The 18859-nt window shown below is 39.3% G+C and overlaps 1 protein-coding gene across 1 annotated transcript in view; it reads right to left on the minus strand.

The window, feature by feature from the left end:
• Positions 1-2774: 2774 nt before the first annotated feature.
• Positions 2775-18859, minus strand: part of LOC128686402 (discoidin domain-containing receptor 2) — a 72413-nt gene continuing 56328 nt past the window's right edge. Inside the window, exons 4-9 of the mRNA XM_053773307.2 lie at positions 14117-14348; positions 12967-13114; positions 11923-12102; positions 9541-9674; positions 5362-5572; positions 2775-5209 (exon numbers count right to left, since the gene is read on the minus strand). Coding sequence (XP_053629282.1) covers positions 3489-5209; positions 5362-5572; positions 9541-9674; positions 11923-12102; positions 12967-13114; positions 14117-14348 — 2626 coding nt within the window. The 3' untranslated portion in view covers positions 2775-3488. The remainder of the gene's footprint in view (positions 5210-5361; positions 5573-9540; positions 9675-11922; positions 12103-12966; positions 13115-14116; positions 14349-18859) is intronic.

Here is an 18859-nt window from a genome sequence, read left to right on the forward strand (position 1 = left end):
CCCCGAATTCCTTCGAAGTATTACTTTGCTAACTCTCCAATAGTACGTGGTCATAAAATCTACTTGCCGCCACCCACTCCTATTTAACATGCCCACAATCGCTTATTATTATATTCACTGGGATGCACTTAATTTGGACGGGTCCTACATCACATGGGGAGTAGAAGAGGTACGGGCTAATGAAGTTTGATCCGAGATTGGAAATTCAACTGAAAAAATATGCGTCAAACCCTCAAGGGTCACAGTGCACTGTGAAGCGGTATGAAGTGTAAGGGTAAGTAATGTTTAGTGAAGCGGAGGTCAGTGTGGGTGGAAAATTTATGTCAAAGCATAAAGGCTCTTGCAGTAAAAGGATGAGAGGAAATAGGAGGGATTTTTTGGTTTCTTTCCTAAGAAAGACGAAAGACTTGTTTGTGCCTCCGCTGAGATTCTGATCTTCTGCCAATAAAATATTTGCGTCCTGGGAAGGGAAACATATGCTAACCTGCAGGACACAGCTGCTGGTTCCTAATATTACATACATACATATATATATATATATATATATATATATATATATATATATATATATATATATATGTGTGTGTGTGTGTGTGTGTGTGTGTGTGTGTGTGTGATTTCCAATAGATAAAACACAAGTCTTGTAAAAATGCTTTATTATTTACAAATCTATCGATAAGTTTTCTTGGAAAACATGGATGATATGTTGCAGTCCATTCCACGCCGCGCCTCTGACGCATCTGTGCACGCAGATGTGTGCACTTGTGTATGCAGCTGTGTGCACATGTGTATGCAGGGGTATGAAAGTGTGTGAACACTTGTAAATGCAGGTATGTACACAGGTGAGGAGGTCGTACAGGAGCGCTGTGATCCACAGTCACAGGATAAGAAATTCACATTTTTTTTTCACATGTGCAAGGAGGTAACCATAAGCTTTACAGATGTGTACACACTCACACATGGAAGGTATATATATCTGGCTATCACAAAAAGTGCCCAAAATCAGCTGTACATGTATAAAGTTTAGAAGTGCATATGTGTGTGTACACAGTCACACAGGCAGGTATACACGAATGACTATACATGTGCACATATGTGAAGTTGGTAACAGATGTGCACATGTACACACAAATAACTGTACACGGGTGGCAGCCACAGGTGAAAACATGTTACTAAGCAGTTTACAACTAGTGATGTACATTATACAAGTTAAATATATTGACAGAATCTGACAGACTTAACCTTCGACAAATATCTTGTGTAAGGTTAGTTATTCTCACTAGTGGTACGTAGCAGAGAGAGAGAGAGAGAGAGAGAGAGAGAGAGAGAGAGAGAGAGAGAGAGAGAGAGAGAGAGAGAGAGAGAGAGAGAGAGAGAGAGAGAGAGAGAGAGTGAGTGAGTGAGTTTAAGATAAGATAAAGATGGGACGACAGCTACCTTCGAGATTACGTCAGTCATTCAGTAAGACCTGGCTGGATTATACCTGGACTTAAGTGGCTGCTCTTTCAGCCTCACGTAAGAATATAAGAACGCCTATTGTACATTCCACTTTTCCTCACGTTCCTATAAAAGAGAATTCCGAGCACAATTAAGCGTTCAGATTTTTATTACAGTTTCAGAAATGGTCTTTCTGGGCGCGATAAAATCCGCAGTTTTCCATTTTTTTTATATATTCTATCTCTTCTGTCAACATTACAAATATTGGTAATTAGGCCAAGTAATATTGATTTTGTAAGTCAAAGATATATTTACAAACGTTACTACAGTACCTTAACAAGGTTTTATATATATATATATATATATATATATATATATATATATATATATATATATATATATATATATATATATATATATATATAATGTCGTGCCGAATAGGTAAAATTGGCCAATTAGCAAGAACTCGTTTTAAAATTAAGTCCTTTCTAAAATTTTATCTTATAAGTTTAAAGGTGTATTTTTTCATTTATGTTAATGCAAAAATTAATAATTTTGTACCCAAAAAACCTTAGAAAACTTTCCTAACCTTATTATAACAAGCGCAATTTAATTCAGCCTAATGCAACTAAATATATTTTAGATAAATTTACAATAATTTAATAATAAATAAACGCAATGAAATATGCATTTTTCGTTAGGTTCAGAATGATTTTTGCGAAATTATTGCATACACAAATTTTCGCTTGCCTTATTCGACAAGAAGAGCATTTCTATTTAAGCCAAAATCGCAAGATTTTACCTTTTCGGCACGACTTATATATATATATATATACATTATATATATATATATATATATATATATATATATATATATATATATATATATATATATATATATATATGCAATAAGATCACAGTAAACAGGTGATTTTCAGAATATGCAAAACAACCACTCTGAAAGAATAGAGAAGTTCCTTGATAATGTGAGTAGTCACGAAAGCGCTTGGAATTTCTCTATTCTTTCAGAGTGGTTGTTTTGCATATATATATATATATATATATATATATATATATATATATATATATATATATATATATATATATATATATATATATATATATATATATATATATATATAATATTGCAAAACTTCATTCAATCCTACAAAGACCCAATTACACTACAAGATCTAACAAGCCAAAAAGTAGACAACGACTGCCTTGTATTTATGATATAAAGATACATAATGTACATCTATATACAGAAAGATTAAGGCCAAACAAAGCCGTCATGTGTTACTTGAGCAGGTCGATGAAATTCTACACTCTCCTGCTGCTGGTGGATGGTGCTTCTGCTGGTAGTGTATGGTGCTCCTGCTGGTGGTGGTGTATGGTGCTCCTGCTGGTGGTGTATGGTGCTCCTGCTGGTGGTGTATGGTGCTCCTGCTGGTGGTGGTGTGGTGTTCCTGCAGGTAGTGACGAAATCTGATACTGACCTTCAAATATTTCATTATAGGACCTCGTGTACCATAAACATAAATAATTTTAGACGCAATAACGAATCACAGAAGAGCATTCCTTTTTGACATCATGAAAGAAAATCACATGTAGGCAAAGAAACCTCTTTGAAAACCTGTGTCAAAGTAAATGACAAAAATTTCCTAGCAACCATGTGTAATCTGCGAGTTTGTATCACTATTATGTCTATGTAATACTTAGTCTCATTGGCACAAAATTACTAATATACTGAAATATTTTTGGTTTCTTGGTTTCATTTATTTTTCGTCACTCAACTTTTCTTTTATGATAAGACGGATTGAAATTAATTTTACGGCTTTTGAAATCACTATAATGCTTTTAACATCAAATTTTATGGCAGGAAGGCGTTTAACTGTTCACATGATACCCCTTAGTTACGTAGAGATACACTGAGAATGCGTTCGATAATAAGAAACGAATATTTCTTGTTAAACTGGTACATTTCATCTGAGTAAATTTATAACTTGTCAGTATAAACACGAGAACATCTCACAAGCAAGCATAACACCTCAATCCAAGTAGTCAAGGGTGTAGCCCAGGTTTTTACGCTGGAGGAACATGAGAATCTCCCAGAAGGGTGGTCGCTGGCGGTCGTTGGGTCTCCAACAGGCAGCCATCATGTCGTACATCTCGCGGGGACAGAGTGCCGGCTGCGGCAGTAACATCATACCGGAGCCGTCGTCGTGGTAACAGTGAGACACATTCTCCAACACTCCGTCGTCACTAAGCTCGTCGTAAGGCTGCCGGCGGGCCATGGTCAGTATCTCCCACATTGTTACTCCGAACGCCCACACGTCGCTCTTGGTGGAAAATCGTCCCTGAAGGACAGATTCCCACGCCATCCATCTGATGGGCAGGAGAGCACGACTATCACTCAGTCGATAATAATCATTAGAATATAGAGGCCTGCTCATTCCAAAGTCTGAAATCTTTATGGTAAGGCTTCTGCCCACCAGACAGTTGCGTGTTGCTAGGTCTCGGTGGACGACGTTCAGTGTCTCTAGGTATTTCATTCCTGATGCAATCTGTGTGACTATATAAATAAGAGCACCGTAACTTACAAATGGTGGCTCTTTTATGCTTGTAGAAACCCCTTTGAATGACACACTTGATATACCTTCCGTCACATGTCTTCGAAGAAACTGGTAGAGATCACCATAGTCCATATACTCCAACAACATGCATAGTGGTTCAGAGGTGTTCACTACACCCAATAGCTTTACAATATTCTGATTATCAACTCTGCTAAGAACACGACACTCTTTTCTAAAATCATCCTTCGCATCTTCACTTGCACCAACCTTCAGGCTCTTCATGGCCACTCTCCGGCAGCCGATCCCTGTAGCATCCTTTAATTCACACAGCTGCACCACACCAAAAACTCCTTCTCCCAGGTTCTCGACAACCCGGAGATGTGTTCTAGGCACCTCCGGTACTCGACGCTCCTTTCCTAAACTGGTGTCATCAGCTACAGCATAAATAACAGTGCCAGTCACACCTTGAATGTGTGAAGGCTGGCACAGAAGCGGTGCGGTGTAATATTCCTGATCAGGAGGTGGGGGAAGAGACGGTACAGGAGCCAGTGGTACATCTCGCAGATTGCACACTGTAGGCAAAGTTGCTGGTGGCTGAGTCAGTGGTACAGGAGGTGGAGGAGGTGAATAAACCTCGGAAAATGGTGGAGGAGGCGTCATGTTTACATCTGGTATAGCATAATCCACAGAATCATCGGTGTCAGTGGGAAGTGGACACTTGAGAGGAATCTCCGACGAAGTGACGGTGTGTCCCAGAGTGTAGTAACCAGGGTTGTGTATAGGACCTTTGAAAGGTTCCTGGTACATGGCTGTGGTCTCTTCATCCATCGTTACATGCCCATACAATTTTCCTTTTGCCTTGGCATATCCATTGGATACAGGTGACAGATTCACATTGATGTGTAAATCTTTCATCTTCATTGACACTTTTCTCGAGTCCATGCCAGTGTCAGGTGATGAAGGCGACTTTTTATTAGACTTTCTTGTAAGCCATTTATGGTAGTATTTTACACCTAGAACCACAGGCAATGTGCCAAATATTAAAGCAACACATATAAGACCACCGAGCAGCAAAGCAGAGGTCTCCTCTGCTGGGACCACAGAGGTGCGCTCCTCCACAAATCTTTCCTCGTTCATCTTCTCAGTAGACACAGACAAAGTTACATCTTCATCTGTCAAGTTGCAGTGACATGGCACTGCAAAGAAATAATTATAAAAGTACATTAGTCTTTATTCCTTAATGGGCTGCAATAATATTCACTTACATTCAATGACACTAATAACCAATGCTGAGAGCTTACTACTTAGAAAAAATATTCCTGTTAAAATTCTATAGATTCATTCTCACCTGAATCAAATGAGACTTCTGAGATCATGATCCACTTGAGGGCGAAATACAATTGCAGCTTGATGTATTTGGCAGCAGCGTTGTGGAGTCTGATGGTGACGTTGCGAGCATTTTCAAAGATTCGGTCCACCACATACTCATACTCGACGGCCTCCTGAGCATGGAAGTGTTCCCCGCCCATACTGAACAATACACGGGCGTGCGAGAATACCTGTACGGTAAACAAATACAAATCTGGTAACGTAAAGAAATTTTTATATAAATTAAAAAAAAAAAGACAGACTCTTGAAGAGTGTCTCGGTCAAAGGATATATATATATATATATATATATATATATATATATATATATATATATATATATATATATATATATATATATATATATATATATATATATATATATATATTTTCAACAAGTCGGTCGTCTCCCACCGAGGCAGGGTGACCCAAAAAAGAAAGAAAATCCCCAAACAGAAAATACTTTCATCATTCAACACTTTCACCACACTCACACATTATCACTGCTTTTGCAGAGGTGCTCAGAATACAACAGCTTAGAAGCATATACGTATAAAGATACACAACATATCCCTCCAAACTGCCAATATCCCAAACCCCTCCTTTAAAGTGCAGGCATTGTACTTCCCATTTCCAGGACTCAAGTCCGACTATATGAAAATAACCGGTTTCCCTGAATCCCTTCCTCTACAGATTTATATGCTTTCCATGTCATTCTACTTTGATCCATTCTCTCTAAATGACCAAATCACCTCAACAACCTCTCTTCTGCCCTCTGACTAATGCTTTTATTAACTCCACACCTTCTCCTAATTTCCACACTCCGAATTTTCTGCATAATATTTACACCACACATTGCCCTTAGACAGGACATCTCCACTGCCTCCAACTGTCTCCTCGCTGCTGCATTTACCACCCAAGCTTCACATCCATATAAGAGTGTTGGTACTACTATACTTTCATACATTCCCTTCTTTGCCTCCATAGATAACGTTTTTTGACTCCACATATACCTCAACGCACCACTCACCTTTTTTCCCTCATCAATTCTATGATTAACCTCATCCTTCATAAATCCATCCGCCGACACTTCAACTCCCAAGTATCTGAAAACATTCACTTCTTCCATACTCCTCCTCCCCAATTTGATATCCAATTTTTCTTTATCTAAATCATTTGATACCCTCATCACCTTACTCTTTTCTATGTTCACTTTCAACTTTCTACCTTTACACACATTCTCAAACTCATCCACTAACCTTTGCAATTTTTCTTTAGAATCTCCCATAAGCACAGTATCATCAGCAAAAAGTAACTGTGTCAATTCCCATTTTGAATTTGATTCCCCATAATTTAATCCCACCCCTCTCCCGAACACCCTAGCATTTACTTCTTTTACAACCCCATCTATAAATATATTAAACAACCATGGTGACATTACACATCCCTGTCTACGACCTACTTTTACCGGGAAGTATTCTCCCTCCCTTCTACATACCCTAACCTGAGCCTCACTATCCTCATAAAAGCTCTTTACAGCATTTAGTAACTTACCACCTATTCCATATACTTGCAACATCTGCCACATTGCTCCTCTATGCACTCTATCATATGCCTTTTCTAAATCCATAAATGCAATAAAAACTTCCCTACCTTTATCTAAATACTGTTCACATATATGTTTCAATGTAAACACTTGATCTACACATCCCCTACCCACTCTGAAGCCTCCTTGCTCATCCGCAATTCTACATTCTGTCTTACCTCTAATTCTTTCAGTTATAACCCTACCATATACTTTTCCTGGTATACTCAGTAAACTTATTCCTCTTTAATTTTTACAATCTCTTTTGTCCCCTTTCCCTTTATATAAAGGGACTATACATGCTCTCCGCCAATCCCTAGGTACCTTCCCCTCTTTCATACATTTATTAAACAAAAGTACCAACCACTCCAACACTATATCCCCCCCTGCTTTTAACATTTCTGTCATGATCCCATCAGTTCCAGCTGCTTTACCCCCTTCCATTCTACGTAATGCCTCACGTACATCCACCACACTTACATTCTGCTCTTCTTCACTCCTAAAAGATGGTATACCTCCCTGGCCAGTGCATGAAATTACCGCCTCCCTTTCTTCCTCAACATTTAAAAGTTCCTCAAAATATTCTCGCCATCTACCTAATACCTCCCTCTCCCCATCTACTAACTCCCCTACTCTGTTTTTAACTGACAAATCCATACTTTCCCTAGGCTTTCTTAACTTGTTTAACTCACTCCAAAAATTTTTCTTATTTTCATTAAAATTTCTTGACAGTGCCTCTCCCACTCTTTCATCTGCTCTCCTTTTTGCACTCTCTCACCACTCTCTTCACCTTTCTTTTACTCTCCATATACTCTGCTCTTCTTATAACACTTCTGCTTTGGAAAAACCTCTCGTAAGCTATCTTTTTCTCTTTTATCACACCCTTTACTTCATCATTCCACCAATCACTCCTCTTTCCTCCTGCCCCCACCCTCTATAACCACAAACTTCTGCCCCACATTCTAATACTGCATTTTTAAAACTATTCCAACCCTCTTCAACCCCCCCACTACTCATCTTTGCACTAGCCCACCTTTCTCCCAATAGTTGTTTATATCTCACCCGAACTTCCTCCTCCCTTAGTTTATACACTTTCACCTCCCTCTTTCTTGTTGTTGCCACCTTCCTCTTTTCCCATCTACCTCTTACTCTAACTGTAGCTACAACTAAATAATGATCCGATATATCAGTTGCCCCTCTATAAACATGTACATCCTGGAGCCTACCCATCAACCTTTTATCCACCAATACATAATCTAACAAACTACTTTCATTACGTGCTACATCATACCTTGTATATTTATTTATCCTCTTTTTCATAAAATATGTATTACTTATTACCAAATTTCTTCCTACACATAGCTCAATTAAAGGCTCCCCATTTACATTTACCCCTGGCACCCCAAATTTACCTACTACTCCCTCCATAACATTTTTACCCACTTTAGCATTGAAATCCCCAACCACCATTACTTTCACACTTGATTCAAAACTCCCCACGCATTCACTCAACATTTCCCAGAATCTCTCTCTCCTCTACACTTCTCTCTTCTCCAGGTGCATACACGCTTACTATAACCCACTTTTCACATCCAATCTTTATTTTACTCCACATAATCCTTGAATTTATACATTTGTAGTCCCTCTTTTCCTGCCATAGCTTATCCTTCAACATTATTGCTACTCCTTCTTTAGCTCTAACTCTATTTGAAACCCCTGACCTAATCCCATTTATTCCTCTCCATTGAAACTCTCCCACCCCCTTCAGCTTTGTTTCACTTAAAGCCAGGACATCCAGTTTTTTCTCATTCATAACATCCACAATCATCTCTTTCTTATCATTTGCACAACATCCACGCACATTCAGACTTCCCACTTTGACAATTTTCTTCTTATTATTCTTTTTAGTAATATTTATAGGAAAAGGGGTTACTAGCCCATTGTTCCCGGCATTTTAGTTGACTTTTACAACACGCATGGCTTACGGAGGAAAGATTCTTATTCCACTTCCCCATGGATATAAAAGGAAAAGTAATAAGACCAAAAACTATTAAGATAAAATCAAAGAAAACTCAGATGAGTGTGTATAAATAAACGTGTACATGTATGTGTAGTGTGACCTAAGTGTAAGTAGAAGTAGCAAGACATGCCTGTAATCTTGCATATTTATGAGACAGACAAAAGACACCAGCAATCCTACCATCATGTAAAACAATTACAGGCTTTCGTTTTACACTCACTTGGCAGGACGGTAGTACCTCCCTGGGTGGTTGCTGTCTACCAACCTACTATATATATATATATATATATATATATATATATAGTACCCCAGCGCCATAAAGACAACATGTGCTTTTGTACATTTAATAAATTCTTTTCTTTTGTGGGATATTCAGATATTGCGTAAATTTTAGGCTAATATTTAACACGAATATGTGTTTCTGTTATTCATTTGCTTTGAAAAATAACTGTGAGCCTTTGTTCTTACTTGGCACTCCAGATGGCCCTTTCAACTAACTTAATTGTGTACACTTATTACACAAGCCGCTTGAGATAACATACAACAGTGGCCTACCTGGGAATCCTTGGTAAACAAGTTGTTGGCATAGATGTGAACTGCTGAGAAATTCCTGACCGAATCGAACTCGAAGGTAATCTCTACTGGTTGCCCCTGGCGTGTGGTGTTCTTCCAGCCGACCCACTCGTAGCCTGTCAGGGAGCAACTGGTCATCAACATCTACAATAATGCACTCAGAATCTTGAATATTATACAAAACTGAGTAAGTGCATGGCCCGAAAAACTCGGAAATTTGGAAGTGTGGGATAAGTGAACCATATTTAACCCAGATATAAAACAAAATATATCCAGTGAAGAGCATAAATTGTTTGAGTGGTGTTGGGGACCGAACTGCCATCTTTGTAATTGAAACTCCACAGTTGTATCGATTCAGCAGCAAAAGAAGTGTAAAAAAAAAGATTTTTCCTTACAAATTTTGTTACTTTCACTATATGGCGAGATTCACATTTCAAGAGTTCAGATGCGTGGTAACTGAATAGATGTTACTCTGTACCTGTTTGAGCGAACTATATTCCCTTAAAAACCTTGGGTGGGTGATAAGTGAATATACCACGAGGGAAAACTATAGCATGAGTGAACAGCGTTACTCAACATCTTGGGTGTGTGGCGCAACTGGAAATAACATCGCAACCGCAAAGCAACAATAAACTATACTAGGTCTCGGGGAGAGCACGCAAGAGACTACAACTGCCGTCCTGAGGCAGTATACTTGAAAAGTATCCTTCATTACTTTCAGTAGGAACTTACTCCAACCTTTAATTTAGGCAAATTACTCTCACTGGGGAAGACAGTAGAGGGTACATTTTACTCCATTTCTTCCAGTGATGAAGATTATAATGACAGAGGTGTGGGTCTGTGCTCTGAGTTGCAGGGGTGACCACTTCATCATTGTCCTTTAGTCAGGGTACAAGCACCAAGAGGTGTATATTTCTCAGATGGATACATGAATAATTTACTTTAATCCCTACTTTGAAGATTAAAGTGTTTTCGACAAGTGGTGTACATGTAAGTAGTCGACAGGTTTTATGCCTTAATGTTTCACATCATAATCATGGCATTGTAAACTCATTAAGAATCTTAGAATATATAATACACGTATGCTGTACGCAATTTTAAAAGGGAATTCGAAAACAATAGCTTTATTTGCAGGTAAGGAATCTATAGCAAATTAGATTTAACATTCTCAAATTATCCATACATTTTTTGGAGAGTCGAACTGGCGTCTGAGAAAATGAGAGTCCACCGTCTTAACCACCCAAACAGGATACTCTCCAACCTGCCATATTCGGTAGCTAGTGGAGACTTGTAGAGGTCACTAACTGTGACCCAACTGCTATATTTTTTACCGAGACCATCCTCCACTGCTTGAAGCAAAAGCAGACGGAAGATTTTGTCTCCTTTTAGTATCTATAAACTAAGAAAATGTAACACGTTTGTAACAAACCAGGGTGGCGCTGGCTGAGTCATTAGGAAGATGGACTGTCATTTTCACAGACCCCAGCTCGAATCACTGAAAAACCTATGGATTGTCACAAGCACTAATTAAATTTTTGTAATTAATTTTCAAAGGAACTTTAATATTTCACATCACATTACATAATAACAAGAAAAGTATCGGAGAATTTGCGTGAAAACGGAAGATGGAGAATTCCACTTAATGTGTAGACATCACTACGAATACTTAAAAAAAAATCCAATAGATTGGAAAGTAGATATGCTTGTTTCCAAGACGTAAAATATATGTGAAAGTGTTAATGATTAACAGAACAGTTTCTCAGAATTAAGGGTACAGTAATAACAGGATTTTTAAGTAAAGAATAATGAGAGGGATTCCAACCAGAGTTTCCAGAGGGAAAATCTGTTTTCAATGTCAACCGATTTTTCATATCGATACGGAAGACCGTGATATGGGCATTGTCACAAGGTACCATTGTGGAAGTTCAGTGTGAAATTACAAGAAACGACATCATGATGATGACAAAGTTAAAAGATTAGATTTTAGATCTAGAAGTCGAAGCAGCTAGTTTATTGCGCACCACAAATCAATCCTATGTAAAATAATGCAAGAGATGTGGATACACAAAAGGCCTAGGTACTAGGACAATCATAATTAGGAAACTTGTTCAAAATTTCTAGTATTTTCACTAATAAGATACCCTGACATATCACAGTTACCAGTTCACCAAGGTACCACGATTTAATACATCAACAGTAGTGCTGAGTCTCTGAGACCCGAGCTTTAAAATAAACATGAGAATCCTTTGCAATGCGAATGACATGTACTATACATGGTATGGCAGATGGCGTGAGGGACTTCCATAGTGTAGACCTAGGTTGGAATCTCCCCCCTCCCCCATTGCTATGTGACCGCTACCTTACCTCGTCCCATGGCCAGAGCGTCGACACGGAAGTTGGTATGACCCATCTCGCCGTCGGTTAGTTGCCCCAACCCCCCGGAAAGCCAGCCATCCTTGCGGGAGCCGTCGTAGGTCAAGTCAGTGAGTGCTGTATCGCTGCCCCTGGGGTCCCCGTCAGGCATACTGTACGATACAAGCCCATCTGGAGGGGAAGTAAAACAAAGACTTAAACGTATGCTTTAAATAGTTTTGTGCCATCAGGGAATCTTTTATACTTTGTGTGCCATATTACATAATAAAATATATTTATGTGTGCATTTATAAAAGATGGGGTCTCAGGGAGAAAGGAAAATGTTTTTCCTCGTAGCATTTTTATCTACTCCCAGGCTACTAGGAGCCGTGGTGTACTGTGCTTTTCAATATTCAGTTATTCGGTATCAGCACATTTATTAACGCTTTCTCTCTCTCTGTCATATACATGTATATATATATATATATATATATATATATATATATATATATATATATATATATATATATATATACATATATATTAAAAAAGGAGGGAGAGAAAGAGAGAGAAATGTGCATACGTTTGCTATACCTTTGAAGAGTTCCGAGAGTTTTTCTACTCCTAGAGCCCAGCCTTGGGCCAGGCTCGTTTGATGTTTGCCTGGTCAACCTGGCTGTTGCTGTTGATGGCCCGTGGCCCACATATCCATCACAGCCTGGTTGAGCTGGCATCTGGTGTGAGTACTTGTCCAGTTTCTTCTGTAAGACACTTGGTAAGATGTTGAATAATCTGGGGCCACGGATGTTGATACATGCAGATACCAAACTGAATATTGAGAAGACTACAGAATACACCACGTCCCTATTGATTCTTTCCGCTGAGAAGAACTACAGTAGTTAAAGATTAGTTAATTCTATTTCTTACTAGTTTTGTATAAGTTAGTTTACCAAATGCTCTCTTCCTGCCCTCCACTCCTTACTCCCAAACCTTCAAAAATAGTAACAGGGGCCATTGTCCCTCTAAGTTTTTTAACGTGTGTATGTTTGCACTGACCTGAGTACTGGCAGCCGTAGAGTTCAACCCTCATGCACACGGTCCTAGGGTGATCACTGTAGGGAACGAACCTTACCCGCGCCGCTATCATGGGTGGACTTAGTTGGGAAGTCTTGGCCAGGTAAGTGTTGCTGTTCCCTTCCAGTAACTGCGGAAGAAAGGCGTTGGGGGGGTGAGTCTTGTGTGCCATGTTTTGGATGATAAGACAGTTCTAGGAATCATGATCGCTGTTCTTCCTGTTTATTTGATCGAAACCGTAAACAGCAAGAGAAATAAGTTACTCAAAACCACAAAAGCACTCCGACTGACGAAGCTTCCACAAGTGGCTACAAACAAGCCTGCACTTTCTATTTCTTTATCTCCTCTTACTTTCCTCCGCTTTCTCCTCTCCCTTTTAATCTACCTTTACATTCCTCGTGCTGCGGCTGACCCTCTTTATCTCCCTTTGCATTCCTCGTGTATTTCCTCCCCATTTTTACCTCCCCTTACTATCCTCATACTTTTTAATTTTCCTTTCACCTTTTCTTTCTTTCCCCGCTTCTCTCGTCTCTCTTCAGCACTATTCCTCGCCTCTCATTAAATAATTGCTACACAATGTTTAAACATTTTATTTATTGCCTCAAGGAAGTTATTAATTCCATAGGTTACTGATCGACTCAGAGATACAGTGATCAATAGCAGTTTTATGTGAGGTTAGACACACTTGTAGGGGTCATGTGTTTTTTGCACAAACTTGTGAACTTGGCGTATAAAGAAAATCATCGTTTTGCCTAAGTAGAGGGTATATTTAGTTTTTTTTTTTTAATATCGAGGAACACAGTGTACACATCCCGAAACTAATATATTTCAATGGTGTTAAATAATGCTGACTATACTTTGGGTTAGTTTATTAAGTTATATAACATAACATTAATTTTAGCAAGTATTTTTTTTAAGTTGCCCAGTAAATGTTGGTGCCAAATGAAGAATTAGAATTCCACGATATTCCGCCTGACAATATCTATGATTCCATAAGCCATAATCTAAAACCTATTTAAAAAAAATTCTGGATGATTCAGTGCTCTAAGCATAAAACATATTAAGAACCTGAATTAGGAGCCATTCTTACCTCCTGTCCACGATAAGAACCTGAGTTAGGAGCTATTCTTACCTCCTGTCCGCGACCGTCAACATAAGTGACCCAGTGGTCGAGCCCTGGCCGCCACAGCTGCAGTTTGTACTGACGGGCGAACTCCTTGCCCTGCCCGTTGCCGAACCTGCCCTGCACTTCCACCTTGGTTACCACGTGCAGCACTCCAAGGTTCACCTCCAGGAACTCCTGCCCACCTCCATGCACCATCTCGCGGGGACACCAGGCGCCGCCTCCCGCCTCAACGTGGGCTCTGTACAAATACCAAACTTGATCATGTGTAGCACTGCAGGAGTAATGGAAATTATTTGCCATTTTAATGTATAAGTATACTGAGTGTTAGTATATTGCAGAGTTAATATGACTATTAAACGTTCCAGATCCAAGAGGATGGTACCACGAATTCCTTGCAGTAAAGGCCATTCACGAACAGTATCAAGGCACCCCCCAAGAATGGTCCTTAAAATGATGGCACTACACTCAGCATAATATACAGGCTTATAAGCCTACGAATGTCCTCATGTGGAGAAGATACTTATCACAACAGCTTCAGTTCAGCACAGCTAGGAAGTGAGATTATATTGTTTTAAATTAGTGTATTTCATGTAGGGCTAAACCAGTGGGGGGTCATTTGGCGCAATGAGTAATCGAACCTCGAGCCTCCGGTCATTAATCGCGGCTCGATCTCTCTTCAACTCAGTCAGGATGTCTGTTACTGCCAAACAAGACCACTGTTACCCCCCGCCCACTGAACACATTACGAAACAAAAACATTTTATGTTTTAAAATGATGAGGTACCACGAAAAATACACAGCCAAAACACTCGTTTAAAAGTACTAGAACACTAAGAATGAGAGAATCTGGGAGACCGGGTTCGTCAGGTTAGTTTTGAGTGCAGTATAGACAGTGAACAAGGTGGTGACGGTACCTGGAGTAGCTTCCAGAGGTCACCTTCCCCACAGCCCGGTCTCAGATCAGGCCTCTTGGTTGCTGACCTGATCGATCAGCCTGGTAGTGCCCGCTGTTGCAGTCCAATGTATGCACCAGAACCCGTTTGATCATGAGCTTTTTTCAGAACTATGTCACGTTCCCTGTTGAAGACAGGTATCCTGCTCCATCTGAAAAGCCTCTTGTGTTCATAAGTAGTAATTTCGGTGTGCAGGTTTGAGGCCAATTCCTCCATTATCTTCCGGGTGTAGATTATGATGTATCTTTCTCACATACTTTCAAAGTAGTACAGTTCTAGGGACTTCAGACACTTCCAGTAATTCTGGTGCTTGACTGAATTTATACGAGCTGTGAAGGTTCTTTACATTTTCCAGCTTAGCAATTTCGCCTGCCTTGAAGGTGGCTGCTAGTCCAGTCTAGAGAGAACGAATGACCTGAAGATAGTTATCACTGGCTTCGCATCTCTTGTTTTGAAGGTTCTAGTTATCCAAACTCCATTTTTTGAAGTTGTGATAATAAAGTTGTTGTGTACCTTGAACATGAGATCTGACATTATCACTTCCAGGTCTCTCACACTTAACTTACTTTCTATTGAGTGGTTTTAATTTGTCTTGTACTCTTACCTGGTTTTAATTTCCTCCATTCTTCCATGGCATAACTGAAATTTATCCTCAGAGGATTTCATATTATTGTTAGTGGCCCACAGGAAGAGCTCGCTGTGTCTCCCATGAATACCAATTTCGTACAGATTCTAGCATCGTCTACAAAGGATAATACAGTGCTATGACTGATATTTCTGTTTATGCCAGATGTGAGAATGGGGAAGAGAAGCGGGGCAAGTACCGCGCCTTTGGGGACACAACTTTTCACTGTAGCAGCCCCTGATTTTACTCCGTTTACTATTACTCATTGGGTTCTATTTGTGAGGAAGTAAAAAATCCGTCTACCTACCTTCCCAGTTTTTCCTTTTGTGAGCAATTACTCCACGGTCACACTTATCAAAGATTTTTGCAGTCAGTTATATTACATTTCCATCTAAATGGTGAAAAAGATAAGCCACAGTATAGCAAGATAAAAAAGAGGAAGAAAAAAGATATTGATGAAAAGATGGAAATATGATTAATAAGAAGGTCAGATTTCATCAAGAAACGTTACTCGATCACATCAGATAACGGCACCTTTCCGCCTGAAATAATAATCAGCATTCCAGAGTTTATTTCCAGAAATGCAATATGAAAGTTCTAAGACAATTTTTCGAAACACTGAAATTTAGAATGCTCATCATCCGATAACAGAAAAAAAAAATTGTTATATCGGCGTCGATATTTTACCAAAAAAAGCATCAACGGATTTTTCAGACTCCGAGATGACCTTGGCTTGTAACTGACGCTGACCAGACACAAGAACATTAACGCAGTTTCAGCCTAATGGATTACTGCAGACAGTATTGAAGAAAAGACAAGTCGCACAACAAGATTTAATTGAAACAACTTTTCGCTACGTGGGAAAGCCCTATACAGAGCGAAACGTTGTCCAATTGAAGCTTATTATATGCAACGTGTCTTTTCTTCACAACCTTCAACAAATTTAGTCTTCAGCAGGCAGAGTAGGCACTTTGTAAATATTATAGGTTCTATAATATTTACAGAAATATTTATTATTTAAAAAAGTGACTAGGAAGACATTAAGAACTACAGCCACTGAATCCAGCACAACACTTCTGGACTTCCAAATTGTCTGAAGATAAATTCTGCGGCGCTCGTACCTCTGGCAGACAATTGGGTAAATAATGAGGTGTGGGAATGGTGGCGGGGGAGCACAGCTGATTTATTGTTCCAGGCCAGATATTGACGCACCCATCAAGTGTGCATCACTTTAGTCTCTTTCATCATCCTCTCTCTCTCTCTCTCTTTCTCTACACATGAAGAATGTCTAGTTTGCGTAGATTTACGATGCAGCAAACTACATCGTTGTTAATGGTATTGTCATGATAAAATTCATTACTTTATGGAACAAATTTGACGTTCTGTCTGAACCACACATTACGGTCCAACCACCCACCCTTAGGTAGTCTTGGTGGGAGATTCCATTCTAAGGCAGCAGAACACACAATTCTGTCGTAGCAGCCTGCGTAGGAGGTTGTCTTCCAGGTGCGAGTAAAGGTGAAGAAAAAAAAGTCACAAAACACAATTTTCAAGACTCACGTCGGAATCAATGATTTACATCAGAGTAGATGAGAGTTTTGGCAGATACAAAGCTCTTAGGAAATTCAAAGACAGTAGGAGACTGTGGTAATTACACTTCACATAGCAAAAACCATGGAACTAAATTAGAGGTTAAAGGATTTGAATGGAAAGGACGAGTCTGGACAATATTGGACTGTCTGACGGCTCCAATACTGACAGAAGTTTGTTTAAGCAAAATGGACTTCATCTGAGCGACGTGTGAAGCGCGAGATAAGGAAGAATCTTGCCTGAGAGTGAAGGTCGAGGAGACCACGAGGGTAAGGCAAGGTGTGTGTGGATGGGGGACCGGACTGCTTACCACAGCAAGGTAAGTAACCAGTGGGATAAGGAATTTAAGTACCCCAACTGGGTAGACTAGTTTTTTACATGAACACTCGCAGTATATTAATTAAGGGACCAACAATCTATATATTCATTATCAGGGGATCGAAATATTTCTACTCTATGTAAATCTATGTTTGGCCCAAATAATCACGAAATAGCGGAAACAGCCTTGACGGGCTACACTATTTTTAAAAGGATGGCACTCATAAAACAAGGTGAAGTGACTATGTTAATCAACATTGAAATACATGATACAGGAATTCAGAAGCATGATGCAAGGAGAATGTGACTGTAAGTAGAACTCCAAGGAAACAAACAATAAATTTATGCTTGATATATTATGTCTCCCCCCCCCCCCAAACAAAGCCAAGGGAACGATGCTCTCTTGAATTATGAAATCAGACAATCTGTAGACACAAAGAGGTAATAGTAGCTGATGACTTTATTGCAGCACTTTATGAGGGAAGCAGGAGGACGCCAGAATTGTCAACACGACAGAGGACAACATTCTTACTTGAACTGTCACATGACCCTCGGGTCCGTAGTATTGTTTGATGAATGTCACCGGCGTTCGTAGGCCGCAAAATTTATTTTTTAGGGCCTGACGCTGACTAAATATTCACGAAAAAATGCAACATTGACAAAATAAAATACTTGGAGAAAATTAATACTGATAGATCAAGTAAGATATCTACAGACTGGAAACTAGTTACTCCATATTAATAACAGGGAAAACAAGACTTGTGTCCTCAGCTGTCGTCCCATCATCTTAACGTCAATTTCACGCAAACTAATGGAGACTATTATTAGGGACAAGAATGTTAATTTTCTTAAAAAAAAAAAAAAAAAAAAAAAAAAAAAACTAATAAGCAGAAGCAGAACCACTGGTACACAACTCTGAGAGACAGTGAAGTAATACGATAAATTAAATTGGAAACTGCACTAATTAAGTACAAGTAGTAATATTCCCTGCCTTCCATTTCTCTTGCAGTGTCTGTTGTTGTTCCAATATGGTGTGGTACATCCCTCCCTCTTATTATCAGGCTGGCAGTCGCCGGAGAGAGTGGAAAGAAGAAATAGAGCCTTCTGCTCTTCTATCCTTGACTTATACACATGGAAATATATGATGGTTCTTAATCAAGACAGAAGCAGTCTCGGTGTGGACTACTAAGTTCTCTGTTATTTGCCTTTCCCGTGTACTCTCTTTCTCCCTCCCATCTTATAAATTCCCTTCTCCTCCAAAAA

Source organism: Cherax quadricarinatus, chromosome 17, assembly GCF_038502225.1.
Source record: "Cherax quadricarinatus isolate ZL_2023a chromosome 17, ASM3850222v1, whole genome shotgun sequence".
NCBI classification, from domain to species: domain Eukaryota; kingdom Metazoa; phylum Arthropoda; class Malacostraca; order Decapoda; family Parastacidae; genus Cherax; species Cherax quadricarinatus.